General features: G+C 27.1%; 1 protein-coding gene across 1 annotated transcript; it reads left to right on the top strand.

Moving 5' to 3' along the window:
- Window positions 1–4,809: 4,809 nt before the first annotated feature.
- On the top strand, window positions 4,810–16,435 carry LOC136981350 (breast cancer anti-estrogen resistance protein 1-like). The gene is made up of 4 exons (XM_067277668.1): window positions 4,810–5,373; window positions 9,638–9,895; window positions 14,126–14,249; window positions 14,350–16,435. The coding sequence occupies exons 1-4, from the start codon at window positions 5,308–5,310 to the stop codon at window positions 16,380–16,382; spliced, it is 2,481 nt and encodes an 826-aa protein (XP_067133769.1). The 5' UTR covers window positions 4,810–5,307; the 3' UTR covers window positions 16,383–16,435.
- Window positions 16,436–20,225: the final 3,790 nt, after the last annotated feature.

Here is a 20,225-nt window from a genome sequence, read left to right as displayed (position 1 = left end):
GCCATGTTTACGCTAAATATGATGATGTTTAAAGGCCACCAAGATAATAAAACTAGGAAAAAATATTAATTTAAATTTTTTAATTAAAAAATATTTACATTATAGCCTTTTTCGCAAAAAAGTGAGTTTAACTTAATATTTAATAAAGTAATTGCTACAGTCTGCTATTTTTTAATTACTTACTCCATAATTTTAAATGAAACTTGACCCTTATTTTATGGCCTTAACGAGAATCATTTCATTTATAAAACTCTTTTATAGAAATATTCGATATAAATAATAAACATTATTCTCAATAAACTATAAAAAAAACAATAAATACCAAAATAGGGTGTGTTGTATATTTTGACAGGTACAATACACAGAACACCATAAGACCACCGACTATTTAGTAGTCTTGAGATTTCCCTTTTTCTGTTCTCTATTTATAGTTTCTACTGGAATATGAGACAGTTTGGGTTAGAGGTCACGGATGAAGGGAAAAAAAGACTTGTGTTCTCAGATATTAAATATGGCGCCAGATTCTGGGAAATGTGTAGATGGGGATGACATAGGAAAGGTCTAGCGAATCCTTTCCCACAGAAATCTCTGATAATTTGTGAATGATTTAATCTTTATTAGCTAAATTTCTCGTTAATCATACAAAATTATCGATATTTAAGATATGTATTTAATAAATATTCAGATATAATATTTCAGGAAGTTCCATCAAGGACACAGGAATCGGATATACTTTCATTTTCTAATACCACTGACAATAAATTTTGAATATGTAAATAGAGTTATTTTAAAAGTACATAGACTCTAATTTAGTCATCTATCACTAAGAGATTTTTTTTATTTTATTTTTTTCCAGTTTTCCACATGCCATTTTTAGTCAACAGTTACCGAGATCATTCATCTAACAGGAGACTTAAATCTTATCTCGATAGTAATCTGTTCATTTACTGTATTGGCGAACTTGCTATCACGTTAGCATCTAAATTCTAAAATGAAAATAAATTGTTCAATAAATTACGGTAGGAGTTTCAAATTGCTTAACAGAATTTTAATGTTTCTCTTTTTTTTTTTTTTTTTCTCGAATGCCTAACATTTGCATATAGAGTATTTATTGATCGTTTCATTCTTTAAATATAACCAAAGAAGTATTACCGAACTGTTTAGGAATCCATGTTATAAAGATCTCTTTGTTTTTAGGAGTAATAATATCCTACAGGAAATGAACAACGAATGATGGTTGATGATGATGCTTGATTAAAGCATAATAATAAATAAACCGAAAGCAAAATGTTTTTATACAGTTGTGGTAGGTGAACGAACGTTTTCAAGATGTGAGTGAACACACGTGCGAGACAGCACAGCGGTTATTATATATCCGGGGCTGACAACTCCCATCTCTTCCTTTGCAACCCCGCAGAGATTTGTCAGAAACATCCTCTCACCACAAATTTCTATCCAGTTCTTACATATTACTCGATTTATAACGTCATTTTCTAGCTTCCAAAATTTAATATAAATTCGATTTTATCCATGTTACTACTATAAAAAAACATGAATTCTACATAGGAATAACCCCGTTTTAAATAATCGTTTTTATAGTTTAAAATTGTTCAATAGTAAGAATTAATGCATTTGAAATATGCAAAAATTTAATAAGAGTTTTATCATTTTATTAAAATTATTTAATGTATAAAAATTGATAACAATTTTTCCATAAAGAAGAGGAAGCTGAAAAAGGAAGCTTAAATTTCCTCTCTTTTCGGTCCCTTGGGAAAATAAGAAATTTCTCAAATAACGTTTATCCATTATCCAATTGAGGAGTAAATGTGTTTTATCATGTAAAAAAATTAAATTCTCGAATTAAAGTAAGCCGTACACATGTTTTCTTTAATTTTTTAGAATGCATTTTTTATTTTCATAATAATAATTATCATTGTGCATAATTTATAAGTGATGAGGTAAATGATCAGCTAAAACTTGACATTTGGGTTTTATCGCACGATTTCCACTCCATTGTTTTCTCATAGCAAACGACATTCCAACTATACAACAGGAAGTTATTTTTTAAAAGTGGAAGATTATTTTATGGTTGTGACTATCGCCTCTGGCTAAAGAAAAGAAAAGAAAAATCAGGAGACATTGTCCTTGATACTAGATCCGGGTGAATTTTTTCCAGTTGTTTTTATTCCTCTGGAGTATTACGCCAATACGAAAGGAAAAGACACATATACCGAATGTAGAGATACAACAGTTTTATCCATCTACCCCTGAAAGGGAGCAAACCGGCAATAAAGCCTCTTCAGCTTGCAGGAAGTGAGTCACTAGTGACGTAAGTTAGAGTAGATTGAATGAATTCGTTCAAATATGTAACAGAGTGGAAAATATTTATCCTGTGATTCGTTACAAACGTCAGAAAATGTAATAGATATGCAAGGAATTAATTTAAAATATACAAGTTGCACAAGTCCAATTTCAATCTCTCGCTGATTTCTCCATGCTCAAAATTGGTATGATTATTACTAATTCTATTTATGTGGCTTTTTGCTTTCGGTTAATAGGATCAATTTTCGAATTTGAATGGTTTGAATTGCAAGCATCCGAAAGTGAATGATCTCCGACCATTATGCAATCTGTAATGTATGAATTCGACGCATTGTACTCAATCGATTTTAATTGACTTAAGTATAAATTGTCAGATGATTCATCGCATTTGGTGGGAAAATACATAAATTTGCGTAACTATTCCGTCAACGAAGAGAAAGCAATTTCGCTTTATAAATTCCAATTTTAGACATATAAATCCAGCATTCATCATTTTCAAAACTCCATCCTCTCTCGCTGTCAGTGAAAGGCATAACATCATTCACGAATGAATAATTGAAATGCATATAAAAAGTTGTTTTCTAAGAATTAAAGAAAAAAAAAGAAGAATATTTTTATAGTTTTTTTCCGGAATAAATATTAGCAATACCCTCTCACGCTACATTAAACACCGAGGAGAGTATACCGGAAGTATTTGTCACTCAGACATCTAGTAAATATGTTCTTCCGGTTAATTCAGATCTCTGGATTCTATTATAAAGTTTAATGTAAATCATTAAGATTAAAAGAATGCTGGAAAATGAGCAATTAAAGATCTGTTAAACTATTTAGTTACATCCCGACATCAAACAGAAGTTGAACGTTATCATCTGTTGCTGTTCTCCAAACAGATAAATCATTCTGTCTACCCTCTTCAGCCGAATGGATCCCTCCATTTCCGACCACTTGCCGACGTTTTACTCTCTCTACAGGAGGTATCCACACCCTCACTGTCGGCTTACTTGAATCCGAATCGTTCTATTTTCCATAAACATCAATTAGGAATTGCCTGCACAACGTATCATTTCCACGGAATTGATAAGAGAAATTTCCGCTATCAATTTAGATTATAATCCGACAATTGCAAATTCGTATTTTAATAATCGAATTCAGGAAATGATCGTTTTCTATAATCGATTTTCATTCGATTTACTGATTAATCGTTACTAACAAAGAACTTTAAAAGACTTTTCAAAATGCCATTTTTATAACCGAGTACAGCAATTTATACTCTCTGATCGGGATCGTACCTAATTACATTTAAGTATAAACTAATTAAATTCTAGTGATTAATCGTTTTGAAAATCATGTAAACTGTTTAATCGATTTCGTTAATTATGCTTTTCAATGGTAACTAAAAGCAAAGAAGTAAAGCTTTTGATTTCCTAATTGAAAGCGTTTCAGCAATTGATTTATTACTTCGCAAGTATGTTGTTTCTAAAAAAAACCAAACTATCGATTTTAATAATCGATTATTTTTTAAAAAATCCAGCATTTGAATTAAATGCAAACAAGCATTGATCAGTACATTTTTAAAATTTATTTATTTATTTTAAAAGCTTATTATATTATAAGAATTTTCACTCCAAACAAAAAAGTTATTCTAAAATTACAAGTAAATAATTTAATAAAGGATTTTAAAAATATATACGATTTTTACTCCATTTTTTTGTATTTATTTTTTTAAAGTTTTTAAATAAATTAAAATATTTCCGTGTTACATAATCCTCATGTAGTTTCAGTGTCAAATGTAATACGATAAATCATGTATTAAATAAGCAGAATTTAATTTAAAATATACAAGTATACTATTCTACTACCACTACTATTAATAGTAGTAGTAGTAGTAGTAACCGATTAATTCTTGTTGCAACAATTAATTCGTTACTGTTTCTAGTTCGAATAAGTTATATATTCTACTCCACGTATTTCACCGAGCGGATGTTGTTTAAAACATTATTTCATTTATCACCTTTATACACCTTTTGGCTTGCAAAATATATGAAAATGAATACAGCTACATTTAAGAAAATGTTTTATTAATTGTCATAAATGCAAATGATTAACTGTAAAATGCAAGATGCGTTAGCACTTTTTACTTTCTATGAGCTACACACACGAAGGACGTATCTGTATTGTTTGCAGCAAGTTTTAAAAACATTTCGTATTCCTTAATATATCACTGTTTCATCTTTCACACGCTTTTCGAAGCAAAATAAAAATAAAAATTTAAATTTTAAAGTAAAAAAAAAATTAAGTATAGTTTTAAAAGAATACGTGGAATGAACCGTTATTTATTTTCAACGGTGTTTCGTTTCACAGAATTTGATCCTTCCAGCAACCAGTTTGTACTCGGATATTGTATTACAATCGAAACAAAATCAAGGATAGAATAACAGGCATATTCTTATATCGCAGACGGAATATTAAACTAATGGAGATAAATTATTCGTTTTATAATCAGAAAACATAATTGTGTAAGGGTAATTTTATTATTATTATTATTATTATTATTATCATCATCATATGTGGAGTACCGCCGACATTCGACGATAAAATGGAACAATAAAATTATTTGTAAGTCAACCTCAATGACGAAGTGCAACTGGCAATCATAGGCTTCATCCCACGTCTTCCCACACGTACGACCCGAATGGCGCTTCTTTCAGTCACGTGACCCGAGATTGATGACGTCATTCAGGCGCGGTGTAGCAAATCGTCGCTGTTAGCCGTGGCCTAAGCAGGAAGGAGTGCACACCTATTTACCTAAGGTTCTACGTTTCTGCTGGCAGAACGTAAGACTAGTAACAGTATTAGTTATGTAAATTTAACATGTGTTACGTGAATACAGTTAACTCGTGTGTTTCGCATTTGGAGCCATCATGTAAAAGCTGAAAGTCGAACGATAATGTTTACTTGAAACCAGCGAAAATTGTGGTTTACATCATGTTGCCCACTCCGTCGAATTGCTGCAATTTAGCCAAGGATTCTACACCGGGGCGTGAAAGATTGGTAAGAATTAAATAATTGAATTTCTGTTAATCCTCGTACATGCATATTTGCGTGTTGTCGGTTCGAGCATTAAAAAAAGAAAAAAAACAGCTGTTCTATTATCCATTTAGATGCGAAGCGTTAAGCGTTATGTAGCACGTGAAGCTCTGACGTCACATTTCGTAATACCAGTGGGAAAATTTTCCTTCTACATCGTTTAAGCTTAAGGCAAATGGTGTACAACTTAAGAGGTGAATCTTCCTCTCAGCGGGCAAATGGTGCTTGAGGTTTCACACATTCGAAGGATGTACTTAAGTTTGTTACTGGAGAAGGCACGGTATGTGGAGAGGTTAGAATTAACAGTAGATAAGCCTTTTGTGATGTCAAAGTGACACTGCACCGGAAAACGTCCATATGGTATTCCTTTCTACATTGAGAATTTGCCGATAAGTGAAGTCGAGTAGAGATAAAAAAGGAAAGTATGCGCGCTGTTTCTATTGACTAAACATCGATAATTGGCCGCAATTAGCCAATTAAATCGCCAACAAAACTTTTTATATTCACATATCTCTACTCTTGTTAATGGACGTTGACCCGACACTTTCCATAGATCTGTATTGCGTTAGAGCAGATGATGTCACAAGCTTTATGATATTTGATATTTTATCAAAACCGAGAATAATTTTGTAAGATTTTACGTAATATAAATGAGAAATACGTTTAGAATTTTAGAAAAATATATATATATATATTTTTTAAATTTACTAATTGATTTCATTGGTCAGAACATTTTTTCGTGTTTTCGGTCGCGATTATTATAATATGGTTAAATGATTCGAACAAAACCAATTCAATTCTCCGCGAGATATATCACGTGACGTTACCATAGAGACCGACAGAGCACGTGACAAGTTGCCACTTTATGCCGTCTCGATGCTATCTCCTTCACTTTGTTCAATGATATCACTAAATATAAGACATGTTCTTGGTCGATTGTTCGCACGTAAAATGAAAAAAAAGAAAGAAAAAGTAAACCCCTATTTAAATATAGCAATATTTATTCCGAGAAAGAAGCCCTTATCAATTTTAAAGTGTTATCTTTTATTATTATGTGCAATTTGATAAGATTATATTGTTACGAAATTTAAAAAACACAATTATTTTTCTTATGCATTTAGTGTACCGGTAAGGAATGGAAGATTGCTGCAGTTTTTTTCTTCCTGATCATATTAATAAAGTTAATATGATTTTATTAGTAGGATAATTATTATCTTGCCGTTTGACCTCATTTATAAAATGGATCAAATAGCTGGGGATTGAAGACTACTTAAACATTCTTTTTAGTGGATAATCAATTTTTTCCCCTCTTTTTATTATATTAAATAAGAACTCGACAAATTTTAGTCGAGTTTTAATTTATTTTCTTAGCTTTAAATTTAATAATTTTTTTCGAAAATAAACATAAAACATGAAAGGAATTATTTCCTGGAATATTTTAAAAAAGTCTTTAACCTAAATTTTCCCAGAACACCCATTGAACTGAAACAAAATGATAGTATATTGTACTCTGAATGTTTTTTTTTAACCTGTAATTGAGACATAGAATATTTTTTATAGTTAAATTCCTGGCTGCTGTTAACAGATAAAAGTTGGGAATGCTGTATTCTGACATAATAGAATTCCCGCTACCAACCATTAACAGTGGGTGACACGTGATCACTGTGGGACAAATAACACTACCAGTCTCAGTCGGAAGAATGCAGTAGACAACATAGGTCAATGTTTACTGTAAGGGAGAACCCCGTAACCTTGAACTAAAAAAAAAATCTCGTAATCTCCAACATCAGGTGTGCCGCAAAAGAGAAACACGCTGTCTTTAAACAAAACAATCGTAATTGTGTACATCAACACTAACGCCTTCTTTCACACAATAATAGGTGTTTTCCCTTCTTGTATAAACAACTATTTCGTGTTTCATTCTTGAAATTATGCTTTGAATAATCAACTCCCGACCAGACTTGTGTCGAAATTGATCTCCGGCACGTGCTATATGATGAAATGACTCATCTTAGCGTAGTCCCTAGAATATGACGTCAGGTTAGGCACGTGATTTGGAAGGGCTATTTTCTGGTCCCCTTTGCGGTGCTATTGTTCTCTTCAGAAAAAAAATCTTTTCAGTTCAGTCGAAATTAAGTGAGGGGGGAAAAACAACTAGTTTTGTATTATTTTTTTCTTCTTCACAAATTAATCTTCGGCTCTTAGTAAAGTATCGACTGAATATTTAATGTGTCGATCGAAGCATAATATGCAGTTGTCGAATGAATGTCGAGGTAATTTTCTAGATGATGCATGATCTTAACTTTAGTTGCAACGCGTAAATATTAAATAGGAAACCTTAACTTTAAAGTTTACTACATGCCGACATCGTATATCGATATCAGCTGCAATGGATGCGAGCAATAATTCATTAATATCTCATTTATTAATTATAATTTATCGGTTGTGAAGTAACCGTTGAAGGCGGTGTAAGACCAAAAAGTAGTTATTAAAATGGATTAGATAAAAGATTTTAGTATAAATTCTTATTCATAACGTTCAAAATATATAGTATTAAATTTTCATTAATTATGGCTTAAGGCAAGTTTTATTATCCGTATTTATAAAAGATTTATAGCATAAATTATCGAGTAATGCTGTCGAAATGCTGAGGCATCCTACCTAAACAGAATTGGATGTTTTGAATTTTTGGTGTCAGTTTAATAATATCGTAGCCGTTGTTGACTGACCCAATAATAGATGATCTCGCTTGATTTAAAATTGTTCGGTGGTTCCCACCATCTTTTGGCCTAGTTTATACTCTGCCGAAAGCTTATATCCAGTTTCATTAAACTTTAATCGCGCAAGTTTATTCTTCGTGAATCATATAAAATGGAATTTTCTACATGAATATTTCAAAATCGTATGCAGTTTATTTTGTTAATTAGTCAGTGTTTTAAGCTCTACATTTTTAGAATATTTTCAAAACAAATTCGATATGAAGTTAATCAAAATCAAAGACTAATAAAGAAGATTTTGAAAGTAAGAACTGAAATTATGTATGCCAGACTTCAAAAGTAAAACCAATATAAATTAAATGAGGTTTTTATTATCGAACCCCTTAATTATTACTGTATACATGTTATTTATATATTAAATAAACATATACACGTACACTTATATTACCTAAGTAATTGAATAATTATAAAATAATTAAAGTAATGACAAACGGTATACAATAACTATTTATTAAAGAATTAAATTTTCAGTTTTTTAAACAATGTGCAATATAATAATTCATAAATGCTGTTTTTTTATATCTTTATTTTATAAATAATTTTGTATATTATAATTTATCTATCTTTAAAAATTAAATTTAAAACAGTTTAATATATCATATTACTATGATATAGCTTAAATAATGTTGACTATAATACATTATAAGCATTAGAATTATATATATATATAGATTAAATTTTTACATTAGGAATGTTTTTAAATCTGAATCATAAACGGTATTGTATTAGTCATGAACAGTTATTTTATAATAATGAATATAAGCATATTACTATGTATGTATATATATATACTATGTATTATGATTTGTAATATAGCTATTATATTTTATTAATGATAATTAGTTTACTTATAAATTTTTACGTATTATAAAATTTCCGCATACGAAATTTTCGATTTAACTCATTTTTATAAAAATTGAAATCAGATAATATTAATTTAATATGTTATAAAAATAAAACTGTAAATTTTAAGATTTCTTTTTAAAATTACTTAATAAATACATGGTTTAGCTTCCTGTAACTAACGAGATTTGACGAAAATTTATTTTTGTTTTTCTAATAACAATCAATAATTCTCAGTATCTTCCTCACGTTTTCATCATTATCTCCTCTTCTGTCAAAAGTTATTTTTATGCTTGAATAAAATAAAACATTAAATACATACAAATGCCTAAGTTAAATACACAACTTAACTCATGGATTATATATGACATAGATGAATTAACCAGCTGTGCTTGGCATTGCCATTTTGATTGAAATATTTAAATTGATGTTAATGTATTTTCAAGAAACATGCTCAATCAGTACCTTGTTTTTGAAGAGTGGGAACTACAATATTAACATTTTTTTCCTCTAGCAACTAATAATTTTCAATGTTTTAGATTAGTAGGTCAATATTCTTTTAATTAATAATTATTGTTCTTTTAATTTTTCTGTTTTATTTTTCGCAGAATTGTCTGGCTAAGGCACTGTACGATAACATTGCTGAAACCCCAGATGAATTAGCTTTTCGTAAAGGAGATATATTAACTGTTTTAGAGCAAAATACAAACGACCTCGAAGGATGGTGGTTATGTTGTCTTCGAGGAAGACAAGGAATTGCACCAGGTAACAGATTACGCCTTATTCCTGGTATGTATGACCCAACAGGTATGGGTTATACAGAAGGTCATTCCCGTAGAAGAAGCTGGCAAACAAATGCCAACATGGTAAGTACATTACTAATCATTTATTTTGCAGTTTTGTTAACTAAGAGTAAAAATATTTAGCAACGTGTAGTAGTGAAGAAGAGAAAACATAACATATGCTTTTCATTTCTAGACGATGGGAAATATTTTCGCTCTGTCATTATTACGCTGACACCATCCAATTATCTCATCTTCGATTATTCGCGACCCTAAATTTTCTAAAGTAGGGACTGTGCTCGAAGTTTGAAAGGTATTGAATCATAGAATGATTAGTTGAACTTATTAACGTTTCAGTTTAGAATTCTTTTATAACTTTCTAATTGTATGTTTCCTTCCGAAACTTAAAAGGTCTAATATTACTTTTGTTCTATACTCACTCATTTCGTTAACTAGAATTGTTGAGTTTCTACATAAAATGTCAGCTAGAATTCTATTATGTTAATAAGTATTTCATATAAGTTGAAGTTTACAAGAATCTAATTTTGAAAAGATGGAATATTATTTGTGTTCTCGTTGTCTTGTCCGCTGTTGAGAGAGAGCTGAAAAAAGTGTTGGCTATACGCCTTGCCTTATAAATTTGTAATTTGGTAAATTATTCAGTAATTTAAAAAAATAACGGGACATAAAACTTTTATAAAAATGAAATTTTATGTAAACAGCAAAGCGTTGTACAGATGAAAATGTTTTATTGATTATTTACAGAAGAGAAAAAAAGTCAATAATGTCACTTTCCTAATCATAAACTATATTTTATATTTATGAAATTCCTTAAATTTTAACTATTTTATTTTTTAACATTAAAATTTTGAATATTTTTAAAACTATTAATTGTAAACCTTAAATTCAAATGATGATAATTAAAAAATAAATAAAATGAAAAAAACGAGAGAAGTGTGATATTTAACGTTGTTGACTGTTCTGGTAATAAATGTTAACTTCCTCATAGTCAGGAAAATTATGAGCAGAGACTACATATCTGGCAATCTGTCTGTATGAATGAAAGTGAAAGAAAACAGACAACTTTGATATTTAATTGGGTTCTTTGCCAACAGTACAAAAAGTCTATTATCAGTCCTGAAAGACAATGAATTACATTGTACTGATTTAATGTCATCTGTGATTACAATATAAGGAATGTAACTGTATATAATTTTTAAGATTTATCAAATAGAAGATTGTTCAGTCTTTAAAACTGTGACATTCATTTGTTGCGTATTGTTAATACACTAATAGTTTATATAGAGCATTTAAAATAATCAGATCAAAATGAAAAAATCTTTAATTTTATTTTTAAAAAGTATTTTTATTTAAAGTGATTTTAATTTTAAACTATTTTCAAAAATGTGTATATCTTAGAAGTTTCTTTATGAAATTACAATTATAAACATTGCATATAAGTTTGATACTGTTGAAAATTTAAATTTTCATGGATAAATTTTAAAATATGATGATATATTATGGTTTTAATCTCTTTTTTAACTGACTAAAGTAAATATTTATAGATTATAAATAATGTTCTGTAATTATTCAAAATGAAAGAAAAGACAAGAAAGCAAGAATAATCAATGATTTTTCATGATATTTTATTATTTTACCCTTATTTTGTATTTATACAGTATTTATTTTACTGCAATTAACTCAATAAGACACTTTTTGTTATAAACAGCAAATAAATAGCTTATACTCAAGGTTTCTTTTTGAATGTGAGATGTTATCCATTATTCAATACCTCACATCTCTGAATAACTTAATTATAAATATAACATGCTCTAAAAATTATATTAAGAAAAAGTTGCTTCAGTGTTAGTCAATTCCCAATACTGTGTTAAGTATCTTGGATTTTCTGAATTGAAGTAGACAAGTTTCTTCTTTGAGTCTGATTGATTTTGATTGTTAAATCTGTTTTTCTGAATATATCAACTTGACAGTTCAATTAAGAATGGTTGTCAAAAGAATTTTCTGTATTAATCGTTTGTTGAGTGACATAAAAAAATGACTTTGCAATCAAGATGATGGATTAAGGTAATTCTCGTTTGTTGAAATAAATTTATTTTCGATTATGTTGACTACATTTTGATATCTTATAACTTTCCAATTATGCTTTTTTTTGGTATGTCTTATAAGTTGAAAAATTTAGTATAGTTTAAAATCATAAAACTATTTCGAAAATTAAGCTATTTCACTATTTCTAAAATGAATCATTCATCACTTTAAGTATTCAAGTACTTTTACTTTACAGAACGTAAAATTAGTCTTTAAATTATGATATTCAAATTGGTTATGTGCGATTCTTAGTATTTATGTTTATTACCTTGAATAAAACTAAATCAATAAGATTTATAATTTATTCATAGAAAAATTTTAATTACAATATTTTATGGATTATAAAAAGTCATAATCTTTTCTAAGTAGGCTATTAAACTATACAGTGTTAATAATTTTTAAAGTTACTGTAATAGAGTTATTTATGTTGCATCAATGAAATGCAGTAACGAAAACAATCTGGTGACAATATCTAATAGATTTTCTTCGTATGTTACATTATAATTAACGCTTCGCAATCAAATGTTTAATGTTATAAAATACAAATACTAAATAAATCTTATTAAGTTTTTAATGTAACAATATATGTAATGTTATAAGAATGCGATTTACTCTTATCATCTGTATGATTTACTGAAAAGTTACTGCACAGAAAATGTAATGTGACGCTAAATCACATAGGTCAATTGTCGAAATCCAAAAGCCGCCGTTTGATGACAGTTGAAAATCGATTTTGTATTGAAAGCAGTTGATGTCTTTTCCTGAAAATCGCGAGTAATTTAACATCTTTTCTTTCGCTATTCCTTCGATCTAGTACATCACAAATACCAAGATAGGACCAACAAATATCCAGATGCGGAATATGATGAGCCTATACAAAGCAACGTGTAGATCTGAATCCCTGATTTCCTACCCAAAATCATCCATATTCTGAAAGAACTACTTTCTATCTTTGTCCCTTAAGCAGTACATCGTATTTGAGCATATGTATTATTCTGACGTTAAAATTCTTTTATATTCTCAATTATTTGATGGTCATTAGTCATACAAACGAAAAAATATTTAGGTTCTACGTCGGAATCATTCCAAACCAAACTGTTTTTTTTGAACTTAGAATCTTTGGCGCCAGTTTTTGTGAATGAATACAATACGTAGCCATGAAAAATAATTGATACAATTGTTCTTGTTATCTGAATGATCGCTTCGTGCCCTGTAAGTGATGAGGTAATAAATCCCCAATACTAACGCTCTTTTTATTTCTATTAAGATAAACTTTTTTAAAAACTTTTCTCTATCATTTTTACTGAAATTAGAAAGCAGATACAAACTTCTCAGAACTACATTAATTTAATAAAATTAATCGAAAATAGCAAAGAATTTTAAACCAAAAATCGTAAGATTTATAAAATTATAGCTATTTTTCGTTCCTAATTTTTAAAACGTACCTAGTACAGTACATCATATTTAAATTAAATACTGTTCATAAATTTATATATTAAGAAAGTCGAATGAAATTACTGAAATGATTTGTACCTAAATATATTATACTGCATAATAAATTTTGTCTAATGAAGTCAGTAAAATTAAAAAAAATGAAAATTAAATAGACTACTAAAAATATTCTTAAATATGAAATAATGAAAATAATATGCTTTATTTTAAAAAAATAAATAAATTCTTAAAATGTTCTTAACTATTTTAAATCACTTTATATGTAGATTTATTTATAACAACTCTTAATGGTTTTTAACTTCTTATAAATGTAATTTACTAGAGATTGCTTAATTAAAAGATTTAATCGCCATGTGTAAATGTTTACAAAAGAATATTATAATATAATTTAATATTTTGTTTTGCTCTGCAAAGTTTTATTTTCTTTATTAATATAGTTAATTTGTTTAATATAATTATCAATTTGAATAGATTAAAGTTTTTCAAATAATCAATTATGAAATGCATTGTCAAATTTTATATTGATTTTATCATTTATAATTACTTAATAATTAGTGTACAAATATCTTTGTAAATTAATGTTTAATAAACAAATAATGTTTTAATTGCAATTCTTTAAATATTTTCAATATTAAATAATTAAATTATATAGATAATAATTTGCAATTTTTAAATATTAAAATTGATGTTAAAAAAGTATATAATTTTCAAGATAGAATTATACAATTAATAATGATTTTTTAATTTTTTAAATAGGTTGTAACACCCCAAAAAATTGGTAATGTCTATCTTTATGATGTTCCAGCAAGTGCTAAATTAACAGAAAATTATGATGTTCCTCCAACTCATACAATATCTCGTACCTGGCAAGCACAAAAAGGTTCTGAATTAACACAAACTATATTAATTTTTTAAGTATATTGTATATATATATATATATATGAATTTTATGGTTATAATTGTATTTTTTTTTATTATAGTGAATTCTTTTGATAATCCACCTAGTCCAACTTTATTAAAGAAACAAGCAATGTACAATGAACCAAAGTCAAATAAGCCAGTATATGATATTCCAAGATCAAGTATTTCACCTTTTAATAGTTTGAGATCTCACACACCATTATCAGATAACTCTTCCTTGGGAAGTGCTTATGATGTACCAAAGAGTATTGATGAGGCAGATATTTCTTCATATAACATTCCTCCTGCACCAAGACCAGTTCAAGATAAGCAATCATATGATGTACCATCAGTTTTTCTTTTAAATGTTACAAATGCTTATGATATTCCACCTTCCAGTCATCCAAAGTATACATATGATGTTCCTCTTTCACAATGTTCCAGTGGAATTTCTGAATTATCTATTACATCATCATCTAATGTCTCACCTTCAAGCAGTCAGACTAGCTTGAATTTGTCAATGTCTAGTCTATGTGAATCAAATCGGTCAAGTATGGAACAACAACCTCAAGAATTATATGACGTTCCACCTATGGGTCCACATCGTCCTGTTGAAAGCGATCAAATTACATCAAAAATAAATTCTGCAATTTCATTGCCTAAACTATTTCCAACAGAATTATATGATGTTCCAACTAATAATGCCCTAGCACAGTTTTATGATATACCACCAACTCCACTTCCTGCTCATAAAAAAATACCAGAAGGTGTTTATGATGTACCTCCACAAGTAACTAGGGACAGCAATCAAATTTTGAAGATTGAAAATTCTGTTCCATCTGATTCATCTAAACGATTATCTTCAAGTAGCACTGATTTAAAAGATTTTCCAAATATTGAAGGATCAGAATTAAGATTAGAATTAGATGCCGCTATGGAGATGCTAGTTAAACACCATCAAGAAGTACAAAGTGCAATGATTAAACTTTTCAGTTTTGTAAATGCAACTTGGAAAAAACAAGAGGATATGGAAAATAAAATGCAAGATATAAAATTAGTTTGTTATAGGATAAAAAGTACACTTCAAGATTTCGTTAACTTTGTTCTTGGAGCATTAGCAAATTCAATGCATGCTGCTGATAAGTGTCTTAGTCATAAGTTAGCAAAATTGACAAAACCATTGTTAGATTCAAATGAACTTATAGGAACTTTATGCAAATCTTTAGATGAAAAAAATTGGAAAATAACTTTATCAGTTGAAGATGATAATTCATATGATGAACTTGATCAATTAGTTGTAACAGCTCGTAATCTTGTTGAAGATTTGAGACAGGTTGCATCATTTATACAAGGTAATTGCACTTTAATCTTTAAACGTTCGCCACATATTGTACAAACAAACTATAATAAAAAGAATGATGATAATAAAACAGATTTTTCCAAAAACGTTCAGTCAAGACCTTTACCACCTACTCCAAAAAATCCTGCTAAAGATGAAGTTAATTTGGAACTAGACAAAAAGGACCAAGTAAATGATTATGATTATGTAAATTTGGAATCTAAAGAAGCCGTTGAGAAAGAAAATGAAGAAATTAAAGCTTCACTTCCAAAAGAACTACAAAAATCATTTGAAAATTTAATCAAACAGTCACAAATTCCTGTGGAAAGTGAAGTAAAAAATTATTCGGTAAAATCTCAGACGAATTTAGATCCTAATGATCAACAGTTATTAGAATTTTATGGAGAACAATTTGAAATTCATTTATCTTACTTAACAAATGCTATAGATGCTTTCTTAATGACAATAGAAAGCAACCAACCACCTAAGGTCTTTATTGGCCATAGTAAATTTGTTGTAATTAGTGCACACAAATTAGTTTATATTGGTGATACCATATACAGAAATGTTCAAAACAATGATATTAAAAGCCAAGTAATGAAACATGCAAATTCTCTATGTGATTCTCTCAAAGAAGTAGTCAATTCTACAAAAAAGGCAGCAGTACAGTTTCCATGTATAGTATCTGTACAGGAAATGGTGGATTCAGTTGTGGATGTTTCTCATTTTGCTAATGATCTCAAACTTGTTATAGTTCAGGCAACTAAATTTTGATGCTACAGATAGTATTTAGGACTAGATGTTGTATTATTGTATATACTGTTTTCATATATTATATATATATATATATATATATATATATATATAAGCTTATAATAAGAATATTTTATACTTTTTTGAAATTATCATCTTATTTTTAATTTTTTTATCATGTGGCCATGTCAATGGTATTAAGTATGTATAATATGATGATTTCTGTAATTCTGTAGTTAAATATATATAATGTGTCTGTTCTTATAATTCCAAATTTATTATAAATAGCCAGAAGCCTGCTGGCACAGGTGAAAAGATCTATCATATTTCCAAGAACTTCGAAAATTTATGAGGTGTTCTTCTAAACTTAAAATGGCCTCAACTAAAATTGGTAATTAAAACATTTTGTATTACCATATTCAATAAAAGAGATACATAAATACATCTCTTAGAGTGAATGGCTGAAAGCATTTATTTTTTTGGAAGCTGACTAATTTTTAAAATATTTTTAAATATTCCGATTGATATTTTAAAATATTTATAAACACGAAAAAATTTTGAGTTTAAAAAAATGCATAATATAAAATTTTTATGCAATAAATTATATACAAGTATATTCCAAAACTTTTATGTAAGTTTTTGAACTGGTTCAATCCAGAATTAATAAAATAACATATCATTGACTAATGAATGATAAAAAAATCCACATAAGGATTCAGTTAAACTGTATTAGTAGAAGCATTATTTAAACTAATTTAAAATATATCAAATGAATTGTTGTGCCAAAACTATGAAAAGTATTTATTGATCATTACAGTAAACTTATTTCTGATAAACACTGGTTTGAAATGTATGGATTTACAGTACTGTATATTTTTAAACAGTGTTAAATGGTTTTGGGACATATAGGCAATAATTCCTGTTTAGCTTGATGAAAATGTTTGTTATATGCAGTAGGCAATAATTATATACTATAAAAACAATATATTTATAAAATAAAATAGCATTAAAATCGATTTATTCTTATTTTTGTGATATCTTTTCATAGATGCAAAATAAATTTTGCTCAAAAAATAAAAAAAATCGCTAATAAGTTTTCTTATTACAATAAAAATTTGTGAATTTTGTAACTATTATTTCTATTGTATAAATGTCTTTGAGTATAAATAAATATTGCTATATTAATTAAATCTATTAATGGTTTTTATTAAAAAAAATAGATTTATATATAATTTTCAGTTCTTTATTATATTTATGAATTTTCATAATTTAAAGATCTGTTTTTACTTTGGAAAAAAAATATATAAAAACTTGTCCAAAAGTTTTATTGCAGGATTTTTAAATTCTGTTTACAAAATTTATTTAAAGTTTATTTTCACAAAATTATAAAAATATAAAGAATAAGGTTAATATTAAAGTTTTAGAAAACAAATTAGAAGGATATAGAATTTCAAATGTTTATATAAAAAAAATAAAAATAGTTTTTACCTTAAAAAATTATATATATTTAAGTTTTTTAAAATAAGATGTAATTGTACATTCGTACAAAAATTATTATTATACCAAAAAAACCTCAAGCTAAGCATTTCTATTACTAGTAATGATAATCGTAAGTTGTTAAAGAACTCAAAAATACGAAACTGTGAAATACTAATATTACTCTCAATTAAGGCTTTTGAAAATGAGAAGAGATATACAATATAAAAAATAAAATTTGCAAAATTCATAAGAAGTTTTCATCAAATATAATTTTGTCGTTATTCTGCTCTAATATACATAATTAATTTAAAATAGATATTTTTCCACATTGTCATCAATATTTTAAAATTCCATTCACTTAAAAGTGCATAGGCCTATAAACAATTTGTATTATCATAATTTTTTCTGTTTATGAAATAACTATGTAGTCTGTCATACATTACTTACATTTTCTAAGATAGCAAAAGAAATTTTAGTTTTATATTATTACTGTGATTTTAATTTTAGAGACAATTTACAGAAATGTATTTAAAAAAATGAAGTCTGAATGACCTTAGAATAAAAAGTTAGTAAAATAATACATAAACTCTTGCTAAGAAGTTGTAGAAGACTATCTGTTCTATAACATTTTAAAAGTTTTTTTCATTTGATAATTAATACTATATTCAGAGTAAAACTTCAAAATAAAACAAAAAAATAAATTTACCTTGTCCTATATGACAAAATTTAAAAATTATTTATTATTTATAGCTTGTAAGCAATTTGTCTCCGTCTTCTGGTTATGAAATCAATCTTAAAACAATTTACAAATTTAATAATTTAACATGAAAAATAGATGCTAAATTGTTTAGAAAAATTATAAATATATATTCATAAATGATATTTCTCTGTCAAACTTTCAATAATTTTTGCATGGGATATTTTTTCTGTAAAGAGTTAAGCAAGTTATTGTAGCTAGTAAAGATAAGTATTTATAGAACAAAATGATCTGTATGTAATTTTCTTCTCTAAATATTAATTACATGTATTGTCTACAAGGCTATTTATTTCAGTATGAATTGCTCTTTATTTTGTGCATTAAGATTCATGAAATAGAGATATCACTAAATATTCATTATACTTTCATAAATGCAATATATTTCACAATATAAAATTGAACAGAATAGAATGAAATAACAATTTTGCCACAAATAGAAATGCAATGTAATGAGTTACATCAACAATTATAGAAATTAAATTTTCAGCATCTTCAAATTTTATATATTATAGAAATGAGATTATTCTGTTAAATTATTGGAAAACATTTTAAGTAAAGTAATTATATGTAAATTTTGAAGTATTTATAGTTAAAAAATATATTTAATTTTGATTATTTGGAATTAAAATTATTTTTTTCATTAATGATTTATTTATTATATTTAAGAAATTTTTATTTTAAAATGTTTTGAATGAATAATTTATTTGATATAATATTCTTGAAATACTAAATTGAAAAGTTCAAGTTTTTATTAAAACTAATTATTACCATTTATATTATTGTAAGATTGAAAATTCATGTAAGTTAAGTAAAAATAGCATAAATTTTCAGTCCTAATGTTTATAATTTACCTTATCTTCTTCACTTTAAATGTCAGTTTTAATTCAATTTTGTTCTGTACACTCTTATTTGTATAAATTACAATACTGAAATTGTTCAATGAAGTCATGTTTCTACTATATTGGATAGGAAAATCAACACACATGGACTGATAATTTTTAAAAAACGAAAAGTTGCTTTCTGTTGAATTTATAACCCCAGCAATCAACTGACTTATTTTCATATGTTACAGTCTTATACATAAAAATAATTTTAACTACTAATACATACAATTCAAATTTATGGATAAAAAACTATGCAGAAATTGCTAAGTTTATTTTTATATCATATGAAATTATGTCTCAAAGACAAATATGCAAACAAAAATGTATTAAATCATTTTGCCATATTTATCAATATAAACACAATAATCCATATTATAATAATATACATCCTTTATTTACAACCTATTATCTCATACATTAATATATTTATAATAATTTAATATATTACCTAATAATCTATTACCAGTAGCGAATTAACACATCTAGAGACTAACTGTAAGTGTCAACTAATTCAGTACTGGAATGTTTCATTAAATATTTATAAATAGAATTTAATATATATTTACTTCTATGTAAAGTCTCTTAAAATCAAGATGAGTCAAGAGTTCTAAATATTAATTTGCTTATAAGATAATCCACTAATATCTTTTATAATAAATTGTATAAATGCATTTGGAAAATAATTATTATATATTTATTAATTTTTAAAAAACTTATTTCAAGGTTTATAATTGATTAAAATAA

The sequence above is a fragment of the Centruroides vittatus genome, unplaced genomic scaffold (assembly GCF_030686945.1).
Source record: "Centruroides vittatus isolate TY-2023 unplaced genomic scaffold, ASM3068694v2 contig_753, whole genome shotgun sequence".
Lineage (NCBI taxonomy): Eukaryota > Metazoa > Arthropoda > Arachnida > Scorpiones > Buthidae > Centruroides > Centruroides vittatus.
This window is presented reverse-complemented; position numbering and strand designations above follow the sequence as displayed.

Coding starts and splice junctions, on each gene's coding strand:
- LOC136981350 (XM_067277668.1), top strand. CDS start 5,308: ATGTTGCCCACTCCGTCGAATTGCTGCAATTTAGCCAAGGATTCTACA. Junction 5,374..9,637: donor CACCGGGGCGTGAAAGATTG/GTAAGAATTAAA, acceptor TATTTTTCGCAG/AATTGTCTGGCTAAGGCACT. Junction 14,250..14,349: donor TACCTGGCAAGCACAAAAAG/GTTCTGAATTAA, acceptor TTTTTATTATAG/TGAATTCTTTTGATAATCCA.